General features: G+C 36.6%; 1 protein-coding gene and 1 non-coding gene across 2 annotated transcripts in view; one reads left to right on the forward strand and one right to left on the reverse strand.

The window, feature by feature from the left end:
• The window catches only part of DIAPH2 (diaphanous related formin 2), an 888,726-nt gene that overhangs the window by 688,507 nt on the left and 180,896 nt on the right, over positions 1-19,323 (forward strand). The window contains exon 26 of the mRNA XM_029240205.1: positions 3,166-3,301. Within this exon, the coding sequence (XP_029096038.1) occupies positions 3,166-3,301 (136 nt within the window). The remainder of the gene's footprint in view (positions 1-3,165; positions 3,302-19,323) is intronic.
• On the reverse strand, positions 1,160-1,231 carry TRNAE-CUC. The gene has a single exon. It is a non-coding gene; the product is annotated as a tRNA-Glu (tRNA).

Here is a 19,323-nt window from a genome sequence, read left to right on the forward strand (position 1 = left end):
CATGTTACCAAAGATCATGCAACTTGTTAATATCAGAGCCTGAATGTATTGCCTTTGCACATTGTCTTTTTATTCTAAGTTACAATTTTATTTCAATCCTGCCTTTTTCGAACATCTACTTTTTAAAATTGTATTATTTTTTATTGAGATATAATTTACATATCATAAAATTCACCGTTGTGCAGTATACAATTCAGTGGTTTTTAGTATGTTCACAAGGTTCTGCAACCATCACCACTACATAATTCCAGAACATTTTCATCATGCCCAGAAAGAAACCCCATTCTCATTAGCAGTCACTCTGCATTCCCCCCTCCTCCTTCCCCTGGCAACCACTAATCTACTTTGTCTCCATGGATTTACCTATTCTGGACATTATATATAAATGGAATCATAACCATATGTGGCCTTTTGTGTCTTCTTTCACTGAGCGTAATATTTTAAGGTTCATCCATGTTGTGGCATGTATCAGTACTTTATTCTTTTTATGCTTGAATAACATTCCATCATATGGATATATATGTACCACATTTTGTTTATCCATTTATCAGTTGGTGGACATTTGGGTTGTTTCCACTTATTGGCTATTAGAAATGATGCTGCTAATGAACATTCTTGTACAAGTTTTTGTGTGAACACGTGCTTTCTTTTGTCTTGGATATATACCTAGGAGTGGAATTGTTGTGTCATATTATAACTCTATGTTTAGCATTTTGAGGAACTCAGACAGCTTTCCAGGATGATTCATTATTCTACATTCACACCAGCAATACAAAGCATTCCAATTTCTCCAATTCTTCATTTATTATGATCTGTTTTGTTGTTTTTTATTATAGCCATCCTAGTGTTCATGAAGTGAACTCTGGTTTTGATTTGCAGTTCCCTAGTGATTAATGATGTTGAACATCTTTTCAAATACTTATTGGCTCTTTATCTTCTTTGCAGAAATATCTATTTAAATTGTTTGCCCATTTTTAGTTGGGTTATTTGTCATTTTATTGTTGAGTAGTAAGAGTTTTTATATATTCTTATCAGATATATGATTTGCTGATATTTTCTCCCATTCTGTGGGTTATCTCTTCACTCTCTTGACAGTGTTCTTTTTTGTTTTTATTTTTTCCTCCCTTTTGGCCACCCCACACAGCTTGCCGGACCTTAGTTCCCCAACCAGGGATCGAACCTGGGCTCTGGCAGTGAGAGTGCCATGTCCTAACCACTGGACCCCCAGGGAATTCCCTTGGCAGTGTCCTTTGATGGATAAAAGTTTTTGGTTTTTATGAAGTCTTATTTATCTATTTTTTCTCTTTGGTTGTTTGTGCTTTTGGTGTCATCCACATTGTCTTTCTTCCATGAAGAATAAAACAAACACTAAACCCTGAGAAGAGAGACATGAGTTATTTTCCCAACTTTGCAATTACATAAATGTGTGACCTTAGGCAAGTATTTAAACTCATTCAGAACCCAGTTTCCACATCTGCAAAAAGAAGCTGGATTCAGCAGAGCAGAGGATTTGCAATTTGGGGTGAATAAATTAATCTCTATGAAACCCCCTATGTTAGCAGTTCTCAACCTGGGTAACATTTGGCAATCTCTGGAGACAATTTTGGTTGTCAGAACCGGGGAGGGGTGCTACTGGCATCTAGTCAGTAGAGGTCAGGAGTGCTGCTAAATATCTTACAAGACACAGGGTGCTCCCACAACAAAGAATTGTCTTGCCCCAAATGACAGTAGTGCTGAAGCTGAGAAACCCTGTTCTAAAATTATGACTCTATTATTCAAATTTATTTTACGTGGTAGTCTTTGAGTTTGTCTGCAGGAGCCAGATTATTTTGTGCTCTTAGCCTAATGTTAGATGTACTAGTGTTACAGGGGCAGGAGAAGGGGGAGGTACCAATAATTCTTGCAAGTCAAGAGAATTTTTTTGAAAGTGTTTTCAAGGCTTTTAAAAACTACTATTACCTTTTAATACGAAGAAAAAATATTTCAATATAGATACCTCCAGGCCAAGGCTTGTAGACGTATTCTTGTTATTGAATCCTTTTCTTTAGGATTTCTGGAACAAAATAGCTTTTGTGAGATAGTTGGTACATGCTGTGAAGTATGTCTGATGAACCATAAGAGGAAAAAAACCCAGAACAACTTAATGGAAGGAACTTGCAGTCGGTGTGTCTCTGCATTAGTGATTTCTCTAAAATGACTATTCTCTAAAATACTATTAGTCCAGCAGAAAAATTTACTCCAGCATTCTCCCATACGGTCTACTGGAATGTACTGATTACCTTGAGTTCCACAGATAATCTATCCAAAATAAAATAGACAATAGCTTGAAATATGCTTCAGCACTCTTAAAGATCTTGGCATGTAAAAAGCTATTAAACGTGCAGGTGTTTCTTTCCTGTAATAATATAGATGGAATGGTGACCACCTCCGCCACACCCACCCACCACTATCATTGTCATAGACAAGGTGTTCTAAGTATTTTATAAATGTATCTCATTTTTCTTATAAAAATCTTATCACGTAGTTTAAAAACAACATTTTTCAGATAAAGGGAAAATGTAAAATAGAGTGGTACAATACCTGCTAAGCCATATTTTCCTATTCAACTTTTTCTTATGTATCAAAACTATTTCATATTTCAACCACAGAGACAATATATTTATTGTTAAAAAATCTGTGAACATTCATGTTTCAAATTTTCTAGCACCCCAGGTAATAGCAGTTAAAGCCTGAGTTACATATAATTTTTTTTCAAGAAGAATTATCTTACGATTATTTCTTTCTCTCAAAAGTGTATGGGGGCTTCTCTGGTGGCGCAGTGGTTGGGAGTCCGCCTGCTGATGCAGGGGACGCGGGTTCGTGTCCTGGTCCAGGAGGATCCCGCGTGCCGCGGAGTGGCTGGGCCCATGAGCCGTGGCCGCTGGGCCTGCGCGTCTGGAGCCTGTGCTCCACGATGGGAGAGGCCACAATAGTGAGAGGCCCACGTACCGCAAAAAAATAAAAAATAAAAAAAAAAATAAAGTATATGAATGTACCTCAAAGCTGCTGTAATACTTTTCCATCTCTGAGCACCCACACTTGTGTGTATAGAATTTTAATGTTGCACAACTCCTCCAATATATACGTAATGGAATAATTTTTGTTTAACTTTGTTTATTTGTACAGGAAGCAGTGAAAGAAAACAACAAGAGAAAAGAAATGGAAGAGAAGACTAGGAGGGCAAAGCTTGCAAAAGAGAAAGCTGAACAAGAAAAGTTAGAACGCCAGAAGAAAAAGAAACAACTCATTGATATAAACAAAGGTATGAAGTGCTTCCGTTTTTTAAGAAAGAGGTATGAAGTGCAAAATAATTGCACTTAATTATTGATAATTTTGAATTATAAAGTGAATAATGGTTTTGGTAGGAAATTCACAATATTATTAGTTACTTGTATCAAATGTCTTTCATGTTATTATCTGTATTTCTTTTCATCCTGCACTGAACACAGGCTTTTAGATAACCAATGCAAGGTAATATGTTGTTGCAACACTCTTTTTTTCTTCATTTATTTTACCAAATCATATTATGTTCTGGATGAGGCAGTGGTAAGAGAAGAAGAGAGTGAGATGAAAAGAGAAACACTGGTCTGAGGAGATGAGCCTTATGGCTCTAATTTTATTTTGTTGACACATGTCTGTTGACAGTACAGTAATAATTAACACCCTCTCTTGGGGGCTTGAACATTTCAAGTCATAATGGATATTGACAGCACTGTTATAAGTTGCAAAAAAAATAGGGAGAAGCACCTTGTCCAGCTGTGAGCCTACAAACAAAATACTGATGTATCCGCATAGTATAAAGTAAGTGGTTTTCTTGGTTAGTAAGAATGACTGTATAGTAAAGGTGGATTTTTTTGGTTTGGTTTGGTTTGGTTTTCTTTTTAAAGAAGAGAAGGTAAGGAAAGAAAGTGATCAGCACCAGGTAGCTGCAACTTAAGAATGCAGAAGCATAGCCTTTGCCACTGAGGGTTAGAGAATTGAAAAACAAAACAAAATCTGAACAAGATGCAAGATAATATGATTAATATGGGCCACCTATTTCTAAGTATAATGATATTAAAAATTGCAAGCACTGTATAATGTTGACTGTGTGCCATATTTTAAGTAAGTTAATCTTCATAACATCTCTGTGAGGTAGGTACTATTATTATCTCATTTTACAGATGAGGAAACTGAAGCTCATAGAAATTAAGGAACTTGCCAAGGTCACACAAATGGAAGTATTAGCAGCAAGATTAAAATCTAAGTAGTCTGGCAATAGAATCTTTGCACTTATAAATGCCATTGTCAAATAATAATAACAATAACAACAACAGCAACGGCTAACATATAGTACTTACTATGTACTAAGAACTGTTCTAGGAATTTTATGCATTTGAACATATTTAATCCTCATAAAACCCTAGTAGGAGGGTGCTACTATCTCATTTTTAGTTGAGGAAACAGACACAGAGAAGTTAAGTGAGTTGCCCAAGTTAACAAAGATAGTAAGAGGTAGAACCAAGATCTGAGCCTAGGCAGTCTGTGGCCAAAGTTAATTATTAATTATTATTACATATTGTTAATCATAGTCAGTTACTCTGTAGTAATGTCTCTTAATGGCGAATCTTCTGAAATAATATCTATACCGTTCTTCTTCATATCTCTAAAATACATAAAATTTTTCAGGAATTGACTGCAGTTTATCTTTTTTACCCAGGAAATAAATATAATTTTAAAAGATGAGAAAAGTATATAGAAGGGATACAACAGGGTCCTACTGTATAGCACAGGGAGCTATATTCAGTAGCCTATTAAAAACCATAATGGAAAAGAATATGAAAAAGAATATATATATATATATATTTTTTTTTTTTTTAAATAAATGGCTATGATTTACTCGGGGGAAAATGGAGCACGACAGTACTTGTAAGCCACTACACAGATGTGCCGACATCCCCAATTTTATAAGTGAGGCAGAATCTCAGTGCAACATTTGGGTCTTGCAAATACAAACACACACACACTCACACATACACTCACATACACGCACACTTCAAGGTACCCACCTGTAATACTGAAGGTGTGGAGATTGAGGTGTTTTTCACTCCAGTGTTTCTTTGCTGATTCATGCCCACGCCATAAAATCCATGTTAAAGCCGAGGTCTTTCCCCGAACTTGATTATTTTCTGTCTCCTTGGATTGGGTGGGACATGTCTCACTCAATTAGGAAAAGTACTAGAGCACAGTATTTGTAGGAAGTTCTCGCTTAATAGGTGATGGAGTCAGTAGAACTGTGCTGAGTGTTAGTTCCCTTACGTGCATGAAGGACCACTGAGAGAAGAGGCTGGAAGAGGTACAGGACAGACTGTGCATTCACTTGGCTATGCTAAGGGTCTTACCCTGAGAGCTGTGGGAAACCTATGAATGTTTCTAAATGGGAAAGTGATATGCTTTTTTCTTAGAAAGATCATTTTGACAGAAGCATAGAGAATGGACTGGAAAGGGAACAGCCTGAGACAACAGAGGTTAAGAGGTTATCATTGTCCTGACAAGAGATGATGGTGGCCTGAACTAACGCAGTGGTAGTGAGGTTACAGAAGTCACCAGTAAGAGGTGTATTAGATTCTCTAGGTTGTGGATATGCAGAGACAGGTCTATCTTAAGGAATTGGCTTACGTGATTATGGAAGCTGGCAAGTCCAAAATCTGCAGGGTAGGATGGCAGCCTGGAGACCCAGGGAAGAACCAGTGTTGCAGTTCAAGTCCAAGGGCAGTCTGCTGGTAGAATTCCCTCTTGCTCAGGGGAGATCAGCTTTTTGATCTATTCAGGCCTTCAGCTGATTAGATGAGGCCCACCTACATTACAGAGGGCAATCTGCTTTACTCAAAATCCACTGATTTAAATGCTTATCTTATCCAAAAACACCCTCAGAAAAATATCCGGAGTAATGTTTAAACAAATATCTGGACACCATGGCCCAGCCAAGCTGACACATAAAATTAACCATCACCAGAGGGTTGTTAAAAGGTAGAACTGACTGACCCTGATGATTTTAGATGTGGGAATTAATTGAAGGAAGCATTAAAGAAGGTGGTACTCTTCATAAAGAAAAAACAGTTCAAGAATAGAGCAGACTTTATCAGGAGGGTTACAATGATTAGTGACATTCTGAAGCTGTTTCATTTTCAGAAACCTTGTAAAGATGGGAAATGTCTAAGAAGCCATTGTGTGTGTGTGTGTGTATGAAACTCAGGAAAGAGGTTTAGACTAGACAGACAGACTTGGGGATCATTGATTTTTGATGATTAAAGTTAGGGTATATTAGTTTGCTAGGGCTTCTGTAACAAAGTACCACAAACTGGATGGCTTAGGACAACAGGAATTTATTGTCTCACAGTTCTGGAGGACAGACGCCTGAAATCAAGGTGTAGGCAGTGTCCTGCTCTTTCTGAAGACACTAGGGAAGGACCCATTCCAGGCCTCTCCCCTAGCTTCTGTTAGTTCCTTGGCTTGTGGCAGCATAACTTCGATGGTCACATGGCATTCTCCCTGTGTGCACGTCTGTCTCTTCACATGGTGTTCTTTTTATTAGGACACTAGTCATGTTGGATTAGGGGTCCAACCTAGTCTAGTTTAAATTCACCTTAATTAATTACACAATTTATCTTATAACATATGAGTTTGAATGAGATCACAGGGTAAAGTATAAATCAGAAGTTCTGAAAGTATTTGGTCTCAGAACCCATTTACACTCTTAAAAATTATTGAGGACCTCCAATACCTTTTGCTTATTTGGGTTATACGTATTGACATTTATTATATTAGAATTTAAGCGGAGACATAGTAAATAAAATTATTTAAGAAATAATTTAAAAAGTATTTATTAATTCTATTAAAATAAACTATTATGTGTTAAATAACATTTTTTTTATGAAGTGTAGCTTTATCTTCCAAAATCTCCCCTTCAAAAAACTTAGTAAGAAGAGAAAAAAATAGTGTTGTAAATCTCTTCAAAATCTGGCTTAATGAAAGACAGCTTGATTCTCATACCTGATTCTACATTCGGTCTAATGCGATATTGTTCATCATGTAGCTTCTAGAAAGCACTATACACTCATGAAGGAATGAGAGAGAAAAAGGCAAAAATGTGTCAGTATTCTTATGAAGATAGTTTCAACCTTGCAGATCTGAAATGATCTCAGAGGTCTCCACAAGTTCCCAGATTACACTTTTGAGACTCTCCGGGGTGAATAGTGAAAAGAGGAAGGAGTCAAGGCAGAGTCTGTCCAGTTTTGTGCCGAGAACATAATCTTGTTCCCACATCACACTGCCCCCCTCCCCGACCTCCACCCCAAGTATGTATCAAGCTTTCACTATTTCCTTAAAAACATACCTACAATAGAAAGAAAAAAAGAAAGAACCTATTTTGATTGTGTCTATAATATGTATATATTTTCATTTGCCAAGATTTGATTGATGACCTCTTCAAACATCATTGAAGGCATAGTATATAGATCCAAATAAGTCTTTTATGCAAATGCTTAGCTGAGTGATCTGAATGCGAAAGACACACTTTAAAATAAGATTAGTCTTTTGTATACTCTTACCATATCTCTATTTACAGATCAATTAAATAATAAACTTCACCATTAGGTTCTTGATTTGTGGCCCATATGTGGCAAGTACTTATTATTATTATTGTTTTTTATTGTAATATTATTTTACACTTAAGAGTATATGTTTGTTAGTACTTATAAATATGTTTTAAAAAGGGATCCTTCCATTGAAATTGTGCAGTCTTAAGAAGATGAAAAGATGCAGAAAAGAAAGAATAAGAACAGAGTTGGGTAATTGGGTGTCAAGATGGAGCTCAGTGTCGGTGAGTTTCTTAGTATCTTATAAAAGATGCTGTTGTTAACTAGGTGGAAGTCAGTTGCAGATATTCTGAGAGCCTGGGAGGAGGCATGATGGAGCTACGTAAAAGGTGAATCCATGTTAGAAATGAGAATGAGGTGCCATAGAGAACTTTGAAATGTGTCCAACTAGAATGGTGTTATCCACTTTCCACTGAAAGAGAACTGATATAGAACATTTGATTGCCATTGTGAGATACATATAATTTAAACTGTAGAGATAGTTCATGCACATGTGACTAGAGATACATACCATTGGAACCCGGGGATCTGACCTATAACAAAGGTAGTCAAGTAAAGAGTCTCTTGGGTAAAGAAAGCCACTTGAAAATTACAAACAACTTTGAAAACACAAATACCCTTTCTGTAAAATTTCTATTTCATATCAACTTAGCAAAATTGCCAACCCCTCCCTTTTAAAAAATCTCCTGTGATCCCATATAGCTAATAAGTAACAACAACAATATATATTTATCTGGCATGCAAAATTATATGCATTCATCATGAGGAAATATTCTGGAATCTAACTATTCAGAAGAATAATAGGATAAAGCAACCACAAAAGATTATTTCTATAATCTAGATGTGATCAGCTGAGCTCAGAATTAAGTAAAGATATCATGGAAACCAAGCAGCCAGAGAGTTATACCTTTTCAGTTAAATCCATTAAAAAATGCCATGTTTCATGGCTCCATTTTGAAAGAATTAGAGATCCAAAGTCAAAGGCCATGATAAGAAATAGTATTTTTTTAATTGTAAAAGAGAAAAAAGACATGGTTATATATTAAAGAGACCATCATTTGCAAACATTAAGTGGCATGCCTAAAAAGTTATTAAAGTCTGTACATTAAAAAAGTGGAGATCAGTCCTAGCTCTGCCACCTACTCACTTTATGACCTTGTTCTGTTCCTTCATCTCTTCATGCCTCAGTTACCTCATCTGTAATGGAGGATAATGACATTTACCTCCTATCATTTTAGTGAGGATTAAATGAGATAACTAAGTACAGTATATAACAAAGGGCCTAGAATATTCTTGCTGCTGCTGATGGGAGTCATTTTGTGCTCATTGGAGAATCAGAAAAAAGTTCAAGACAGTTCAAGACATAGTCCCCATCCTTTCTAGTTTACAATTTTGTCATAGAGATGTGTAGGGGAGGAGAAACTGTTCATTGGCTGGGGCCCTGTAAACTACACTGACAAAAGACAGGTTAGCAGGAGAAAAATGAACAGATTTATTAATACATGCATCGTGCATACACCTGGCAGCATTCGGTGATGAGTAACTCAGAGGGGTGGTTAGAACGTGTGCTTATATAGCATCTTAGCAAAAGAATAATACATTTTGAGAAGTTTTTAGATGAGACAAAGGAAGAGGACTTTGAATTTCTAGTGTGGCAAATTGTGGGAAGATAAATATATGGGGGTACTAATGGAAGATAAGGGCTAGTTAGTAAATTGTTATGTAGGTTCCTCTGGTGCCATTTCTGGACAGATAAGAGTCTACCTAGAGTAGTCTCTGGCGAATAACTTCTGTTATTCCTGGTAAAGAGTAATAGAGGGACACCTTTACAAATTTATATCCTGCTTTTAAGGAAATAGCTAGAGGGCCGAGAGCTTTTCTGCTATCTGCTTCTTCTCACTTACCTTCAGCTCGAACTAATCCTTATGCCAAAGTGGCATATCTTTGGGTGACATATTCTGCTACTCTTCAGATGTAATAAAGCTGAACCAGCAAACAGTGTACCGATAAATAATAGAGATCATTTCGAACTATCTAAAATGGGAGATCAATGAGATCTGGTAAAATGACGTAAGGCTTCGTGGAGAAGGCTAAATATGGTCTCTGAACATATCCGTTGAACTAGATGCTGAAGGATGGGTAATATTTAGCTAAAGCAGGGGCGAGACTATTCAAGTAAATGGAACTAACGTCAGCAGTGGTGCACGTCAGCACGGAAGGCAACAGGCCTCACAGAGGATCTGTTCAGTGACCCACAGGGAAGTACATCAAAATGATGACAAGGACAGGTCCTAAGTTCAGGTCTCAGATCTACAACTGAGTAGCCATATAATCTCTGACAAGGTATTTCATCTCTCTGTGCCATAAGTTCCTGCTCTATAAAATGGAATAGTAAAACGTTCCCTTGGTACTGTGAGGGTTAAATGAGGTAACCCACAGAGACTGGTGTTACTAATACTGTAGTCTATCCATTACATGTTGATGTCATTGGTCTCTGATGAATAGTTCAATGTTCAGTAAATATTTTCTCATATTGTCATTGTCCTCGTTGTCGTCGTTGGCAGAGGAGGGTTTGAACTGGGAAACTGTTGGAAAAGTAGGAAGACTGTTGGAAAGACTGTGAAGAGCCTTCCAAGTCAGATGGGAGGTTGTGATGCGATGAGGTAGGAGAGCCAAATTGATTATAGGAATTTGTTCAGGGATCACCCAGGTAGTGAGACAGAATACAAGAAAGGAAAGGTGAACACAAGGTAGATGTAGCTGGAAAAGAACAGTGAAAGGCGAAAAAAGAAAAAAAAAAAAAAGGAGTTAGCTCATAGCTAATGCTCTCTTCAAAGGAGTTTCAACCTGCGGCAGTTTAAGAAGGTGGTAACAGGAAAGAAAAATTTCCTAAAAGAGATGGAAAAAAAGGCAGTGGGAGTTGGAAGCAGTGCATTTACTGATGGCCTAGACTTTTTTTAAGAACAGCAAGGTTTCATCAATATATAACTATGTATTAATAGTTTTTGACATATTAGGTTATTTCATTCATCCAACCAACATTTATTGCACCATTTCCCAAATAATTATAATTAAAGCATGTACAGTAATACACCATTTATTTAAATGTAAAATTGAGAAAGCTAATTTAAATGCAGCAAAAATATGCTAAATCAATAAATGTACTCTAAAATGCGTGTAATAGTATGTAAACTGTGCAAAGTACTTGGCATAATCTATGTTCTCCAACCTTTGATTATATTAATATAGATGATAATTAACTTAGGGATCACGAAAAATAAATTAATTCGGTAGGTAAAGTAAGAAAGCTTACTGAATATTTGTAATATTGGTGAATAAATCTCTTTTCATGTTTCTGGAAGTCAGCAAATTAATTGCAAGGACTTGGAGGAAGCAATAAAAAGAAGTGCATTTAAAAAAGGGTGTTTTGAGATATGGGGGGGGAAGGGTAAGGTGTGACAAAGCGAGAGAGAGGCATGGACATATATACACTACCAAACGTAAGGTAGATAGCTAGTGGGAAGCAGCCGCATAGCACAGGGAGATCAGCTCGGTGCTTTGTGACCGCCTGGAGGGGTGGGATAGGGACGGTGGGAGGGAGGGAGACGCAAGAGGGAAGAGATGGGAACATATGTATATGCATAGCTGATTCACTTTGTTATAAAGCAGAAACTAACACACCATTGTAAAGCAATTATACTCCAATAAAGATGTAAAAAAAAAAAAAGGGTGTTTTGAACTTGGAAACTCCAAACGTGATTCTTATGCAAATATTATTTAATCAGGAACAGTTTTGCTCCTCCTTATATAAGATTATATGGAAATTAGAATTGCCTGTTTACTTCTAGTATGATGATAAAGATAGCTACCTGAGTCAGATTTGATGATAAATCAGTCTTCTGAGAGTGAATAAGCAAATTTTAACCAATAAACCTAAACATTTAAGCTCTGTCATTAGTGGTGAATAGCAATTTTATTTTTCTGTTTTCCAAGTTTTAAAATAATTACATCTTATAAGTGAATTAATTCATTTCACATTACATTATTTTAATCTGAATAGATCAAAATTATGTTTCCTAATGTCATACCCCAGGCATTAAATTATGGTAGCCAGTAGTATAGATTTGAATACCCATAAATAACGGAATTGATCCCAAGTAGTATTAAAGCGCCCCGATAATATTGGGTTGGCCAAAAAGTTCGGTCAGGTTTTTCTGTAAGATGTTACGGAAAAACCCGACCGAAATTTTTGTCTACCCCTATATAAATTCCTGAGACAAAATGGGTACCACCATTCCGGCATATTTTACAAATGATAGTGAGCAGCTCATAGATGCTAATGCAAAACTAAATATTGACCTAATAAGCCCTATTTATGAAGAAATAAAAGAATATCTGGTTGATATTCCATTTATTTAAATTGCCTTGCTCCCTATATCAGCAAACATTTCAAGAAATCTGTTTATTCAAAATTAGAACTTTTTCTCTTTGTTCTCTAGGTTTGTTTTTTTCAGTGGAAATATGTGGTGTGTGAGTGTGTGTGTTGAGCAATTCACCTAACCCCTCTGACCCTCAGCTTCCTTGCCTATAAAACAGAGGAAAGAATGGCATCCACCTCCCAGGATTTTCATAAGAATGAAATGAGACAATACGTACAAATCTCTTAGCAGTTGCTTGGTACACGGTTAGCACTTAATAAGTGTTAAATGTTGTTATCCCCTTAATAATAATAGTCATTTCAGTGAACATATCATGGAAAGCGATTAATAGCAATAATCACTACAATAAAATCTTAGTTGACTAGAAATGCCTAGGGGAAGAGGTGTTTTGACTAATCTGATTTTGTAATTATAAGAAAGCCATTTGGGCATCAGTCTTTATCATTCATAATCTTTCTGAACTCAGTGCACAACCCTCCTCTGACTCACCCAAATACCTTCCCCCAACCCCCAGTATTTTTGGCTTCACATTTTACACAGGTGAAAATGTGCCACACATAGTGTTTAAATATAGGTTTGTACATACAGTCAGCCCACAATATATAGATCATTGGTAAATCAATAGAACTTTGTTATTGTCTCTGGACCTGTATTCAGAGCATGAGTGATCATTGCAAACGAGTGTTGGAGAGTGGGCTTCATCTGTTCTAATTCCAGAATACACTCTAGATTAATCGAAAGTTCTAGTTATTTTTCCAGTAGTCTATTTGAGCCACTTATCACTAGTAATTTTTTTCTGACCTCATGCTAGAATAATTACATTTCTGGCATCAGTTCACTGGAAATAAGTGCTAAACTCTGATTCTGTCTGCCTTAGCAGTAAAACAAATTTCTACACCAACTAAAAGTATTCTTTTAAATGGGAGACAAAAATAAATATGCAAAACAAGATAGGTAATACACTTTAGATCTCATTAAGAGTTCTTACATTCTAAATGCAGAAACTCCGATTTGCAAAAACTCTAAGAACTGTCTTCAGTGTGTTGAGCATTTAACAAGATTTCGTCAGTTCTTATGTAGAAGATGAGTACTGCTGGCAGTTACAAATTTGGCTTTTCTCTACAGTATGTGCTTGTTGCCATGTATGCCTTATGTAACTTCACTAGCCAGAAAACCATGAAAATATTGGAGCAGGTGGGTGAAAACAATCAAATTGACTACATAAGAAATGACCAAAACACATTGTAGATGGCCTAATCATTTATTAGAAACATGCTTCGGTTCCATATTTCAGTATTCTAATTCTTATTACAAAAGTGTCAAATGAATAACAGCTGTTATATACCAACATTGCAATTAACTTGGCTGTGTTCTCAGTCAAATGCATTTAGATTCACATCAGTAATTACACCTAACAGCTTCATAGAACCAATAAGCTGCACTGGACCCAGCTGAGTCTCTAATGACTTCTTTTTCTTTGAATATTATATTTGTTCCACCCACATTGAATCCCTGAGCCCCTGGGCTGCTTCAGAATCAGGGCAAAATCTATTGTTACGCTAAATGTGTGAAAGGCTTATTATGGATGAAAACCTTTCAGTGATTTTTAATTTAATTCTGCAAGTGTTTATTGATTGCCCACAGTGTGCTGAGCAGGGTGACACACCCTAATCATAGTATTGTTGTCTGTTAACTCAGCACCATTAGCCTACTTAAGGGGTTACTAACCGTCAGCCTCTCTGCCTCTGTGTGTGTCTTTTCTGTAAGAAATAATGGCTCTTGCTGCATATGTATGTATGTGTGTGTGTGTGTGTGTGTATCCACTCACACAGGACCATGTGCAGCATATGGCATGTATATTTCATTTTTTTTCACATATTTTAATATATGAAAAATTCTATTTTTCTTCTTTATGTCTAGTCAAGCCTCAGTCCTCAGTCACTCCCTTCACACATGAACAATCTATAAAGTATATGATATCTTGACTAGTTAGAAAAACATGGGAAAAAAAGATCTTAGTTTAAGAAAGCAGTTATGCCTTTGTTATAATGGTATTAGAAACACATTATAACCTAAACTTAGAATACCTGATTGTCATCTAAATCAACAATTGGCTTTATATACTATTTCATAGTAGCTCAGAAGATGATGGCATGATTCATTTGGGAAGGAAAAAATAATTATCCTTTTAAATGTGCAATTAACTATGGATACGATAATGCTTTTATTTGTTTGAACCAGTATTGGAATCTACTCTAAATGTACATTATATATAAAAAATAAAATATCTCTTCATCAAAGGAGATATTTTAGCGGTGCTGATTTTGATTTAGTCTTTTACATTTGCTGAGCCCTGGAGAGGGCTGCCTAGGAATTACTTAGAGCATCGCTAAGCAGGATGTATGGCTATAGGTCTAGGGAGTTGCAGGCATAGCCCTGCTGAGGGTGGGACAGGGTCCCAGGGGTTCTTTACAGACGTTTATGGTTCTGTGGTAGAAGAACCGCATACTGGGTTAGGCTGTGCTGTAATCTGAAGATCAGAATACCTTGTTTTGTTTAAGCGTTTAGTCTCCCATTTTTATAACGTAACTCCCACCCCAATTTATTTTTTAATTTATTAATTGAAGTATAGTTGATTTACAATGTTGTGTTAGTTTCAGGTGTACAGCAAAGAGATTCAATTACACATATATATGTGTTCTTTTTCAGATTCTTTTCCATTATAGGTTATTACAAGATATTGACTATGTAGTTCCCTGTGCTATACAGTAGGTCCTTGTTTATCTATTTAATATATAGTAGTGTGTATCTGTTAATCCCAAACTCCAAATTTATCCCCCCACCCCAATTTTTAAGCTAATCATTTTATGTAGTTGAATGTCTGAAGTTGAAGTTTTCCAAATTCCCTGTTTGTCTCACCAATATGTACACATTCCTGGTTTGAGTTGCTACCTCATCTGATTTTCTAGAACAGTATTTCTGTGAAAGGAAAATGTGTTCCCTCTAGTCCTCTTTTGTCAAAAACCCTTTGCACTTCCTTTCTTTTGCCAATTGAACCTTTTTTGAAATGCATCAGTAGGGAGAGCTTGCCTAGCCTTTGCTAGACAAGAGTAGCTGTAGGTGCATTTAAACAATCCAACTTGAAAAGGGGATTTCTCTCTTTTTATTTGAAAACAATTGAAAATGAAAGGTGTGTGTCTCAGGATAGAGTGCTTAACCGACCTTGCTCTACTGCACTTCAGTATGGTATATGAAACTGCCTCCCCTGTGTCTTTCCCCAGTGTTTTAAAAAGATGCTTTACTTGTTTGAGGCAACTGGTTCTGAGTCAGAGCTCTTTCTGGCATAACCGGAATCCATTATGTTGTTAGGCCTTGTTATACTGTTCTTTGCATCTCAAAGAGTGAATGCAGCTTTGTTCGAAGGGCTATCTGATCATATTTTGAGGGGAAATGGAGATTGAGCTATAGAGGTGAACTATGGCTACATTAAGTTTTAAGTGTACCCACGCTCCATCCCCACAGTACATACAGCCTGGACTTTTCAGTAATCTCATGTAAGCTCCTGTGACCCAGGCATGTTGAAAACTAGCCCTTTTCACCTGAGTAACCGTGACAGTAAATGAAACCCCCTAAAGATACCTCTCTCCTCAAGGGTGGAAAAGGAGGTGGCCGTGAGGGGTTTGCAGTACAGTTTCCAGCCTCTCCTTCCTGTCCCCTCTCCCATTTTAAGACCCCAGAAGAACAAAGTAAGCATTTTTATAAAGAAATGTATATTGTAAATCAACTATACTTCAGTAAAAACATATTGATTGATTAAATTTAAAAAAAAAGAAATATACAGGTTCTTTCTTTTAAAATCATAGATAATTATAACCTTAGGAAAAGCTACTGTGTGCTTTGGACTTCAGTAGTTAATGCTTCTTCTGCAGGAGAAGGCTCTTTAAAGACAACAGTTAACTAAGGACTGATTGGAAGTTACATTCCAAAGTAAAACTGGAAGTCTGTATTCCCTCACAAACATTTCCACAGACAGTAGTATGTGTTAAAGAAAAAAATGTATTCTTTAAATAGAAAACAGGGCCAGGTTTTGTTTCATTCTGCTTGCTTCTTGGGGGGCGAAGAGGATAAGAAGCTAGTTGATTATCTCACAACTATGGTAGTTGGCCATCTCTAAATCTCTGGTATTCAAGAAATACCAAGCTTCAGTTCACAGAATGTGAGTCCTTTTTTATAAGCATCTTTTTTTGTGGGGGGGGGGGGCTCTAGCCAGTTTCTGAAACTAGTTTCTGACTCCCATGTGATGCTTTTATACAATATTTATCCATAAAACCTTTTGCATTTTTTTGAGTTGATGGTGCCTTTTTGTCATTCGGCTGCACCTCTATCCCCTTCTTGGGGATTGTGACACTGTCACACTCTTCCTGATGCATTGCTTCCTGGTGGGTGACATCATGATTTGCGAGCAATCCAATATATAAATAAGGTGGTAAGAACTGCCTCAGCAATTCAGTTTCTGTTTTAAAGGAATTAAGCAGCCTCTTTCTGTTTTCTTACATTTCCCCCTACATCGTGTTTTCACAATTATATTAGGCACTATAGGAGGGCCTCTTTTCACTTTCACTCCATTTCAAAAAACATTTGGTTGACTCAAAATCTTCTTGGAAATGTACTACCCCATGTGTTATAATAGACCTCTCCTACCATATACATTTTTATCACGCTAGAATGTATCATTCAGCAATAGCTAATAACTACTAATTTTCTAGGAGCATCTCAGGGACTACAGATGCTTCTTCAATCAGTATGTTTTTATTTTTGCTGATATTAAAGGAGTGTTTATCTAGAAAGAGTGATAAGAACAAATTATCAAACTTCGACCTTCTTGACTGTAGACATTACATGTACATAGGTGTTGTGTGGGCTTTGGTAAGCAAGAAAATATGTTTGAGATCAATAAAACTTTAATATGTTCAAAAGTGAATATGGATGTGGTTTTACTGGATGAACTCCTTAGCAAAGATGCCTTTTAAGTATAACAAAGGTTACAGTATATATAATGTGTGTATACATACATACATACATATGTACATACATGTGCATTATTACATGGACTCCCACAAATAAGTGGCTATTTGTATGTGTCTATGTAATAATAGAATTGACTATCACAGCTTATTTTTCAAGTTCCACTGAAGTATTTAAAGCTAATTAGAAGGGCATACAGTTGCAGCAACATGGATGGACCTAAAGTTTATCATACTAAGTGAAGTAAGTCAGAAAGAGAAAGACAAATATCATATGATATCACTTATACGTGGAATCTAAAACAATGATACAAATGAACTGATTTACAAAACAGAAACAGATGCACAGGCAGAAAACAAACTATGGTTACCAAAGGGGAAGGGGGGGAGGGATAAATTAGGAGTTTGGGATTAACAGATATACACTAATGTATATAAAATAGATAAACAACAAGGTCCTACTGTATAGCACAGGGAACTATATTCATTATCTTGTAATAACCTATATTGGAAAAGAATCTGAAAAACACTATATATATAACTGAATCACTTTGCTGTGCACCTGAAACTAACACATCATTGTAAATCAACTAGACTTCAAAAAAAGAATTTTCTTTTTTTAAGAAACAGAAAGGCATATGGTATTGATGTCAGGGTCTTGCATTACCCACCTTAGAGCAAGACGGTATGATAATTATTTTCAAACAGTTAGTGTTCATTTATACTACCCACATATTGCTCTTCATTCCTTTTTATATTTCAGACCATACACCTGGAATTACTCTTTCTGCCTGCAATACATCTTTTAGAATTTCCTTTGAGTGAAGATGACAAACTGTTTGGGCCAAGCCTCTTTAGGAACTTTCTGGGCCAAGAGAGACCCAACCCTTGTCCCACCCTACCCCCAAAGCTTGGGACCTTTGGCCTTCTTATTAATCTCACAGGAGTTTTCCTTCCTATAGTCCTGTCTCACCAAAAGTGCTCCTCCTGTGTCCTGACTCATTAGTTTCAGTCATTTTCTCCCATCCCTTAGTTTACAACAAGCCAAAGTATTTCATCCAGCTTTGGGTTCAACCTGGCTTTATTTCCTAATTTAGGGCTTTGTGTAGTCTTATTAGTCTCAGTTTCAGGTCACAACTTCCTGATTTCCTCCTGGCTCACCCACCCCCTTCCCCCCAACCCTGCTCCTGTTGCTAATGCAGTGCCATCTTTCATCATGAGTTTCTTCCTTCGAAAGAACACTGCCATCATCTGTTGATATCTTGTGACACTTTGGCAGGTGCCTCAGGAACTCTCCCACAGTGGGTGGGTTCAGATCTTGCCCTTCAGAATCTTGGCATTCTCTTAGGCCAGTGGTTCTCGAAGTGTGGTCCCTCACTCAGCACACCGCTCAAGGTCATAAAGCTAGTTTAGTGCTAAATAGGAGAGCCAGGAGTAGAGCCTGTCTCGTCCACTGCTCCTTCTGCCGTACTACTCCACAGTGCTAGTCCTTTAAATTGTTTTAAATTGTTTAAATTTAGTCATGATTGATTATTGTACATGTGAAAATGAGAGACTTGTCCTCCAAGCTTTACATTCCTATCATTTTTGAACCTTCTGCCAAGTGACAGGATCAGTCAGAATCAAGTAGTTTTCAGTGACGAGGTGGGAGGATATCCTTGGCATTGGAAGTTTACAGGGAGCTCGGCAGAGTATTTGTGTTGTCCAGTATGGCTTTGATGGATGGATAGTGCCATGTTTTTCCAACTGTAACATTCCAAAATGAACTCAAGCAACTGATTTACTAAGGAATGATCATTTACATTGTGTGTGTATATATGTATATGTATATACATATATATATATATGTATGCATATATGTATGTGTGTACTTGATTTGTAAAGTGAATTACCAAAGAAATTCTTAAGTAGCAATGTCCCTGATATGTTAAAATAGAATTTCTTGGTCATGGGAGGAGGTAGATAATGAATTACATAGCTAGGAGCACATCTATTGAAAAGCAAGTTTACTTTATGTTACTTATTAGTTGAGTATTAGTATACTTGTTCTATAATTATCATTATTTGTACATAACTTAAAGCCTTTTGTTTGCTCTTGATAGATGGATTCAGATAGCAAATAAACATGTGAGTTTCCATTTGTCTTGGCTTGACATCTTTGCCCCATATATCCTCATGGATATG

The sequence above is a fragment of the Monodon monoceros genome, unplaced genomic scaffold (genome assembly GCF_005190385.1).
Source record: "Monodon monoceros isolate NGI ecotype Baffin Bay Population unplaced genomic scaffold, NGI_Narwhal_1 Super_Scaffold_22, whole genome shotgun sequence".
Classification (NCBI taxonomy): Eukaryota; Metazoa; Chordata; class Mammalia; order Artiodactyla; family Monodontidae; genus Monodon; species Monodon monoceros.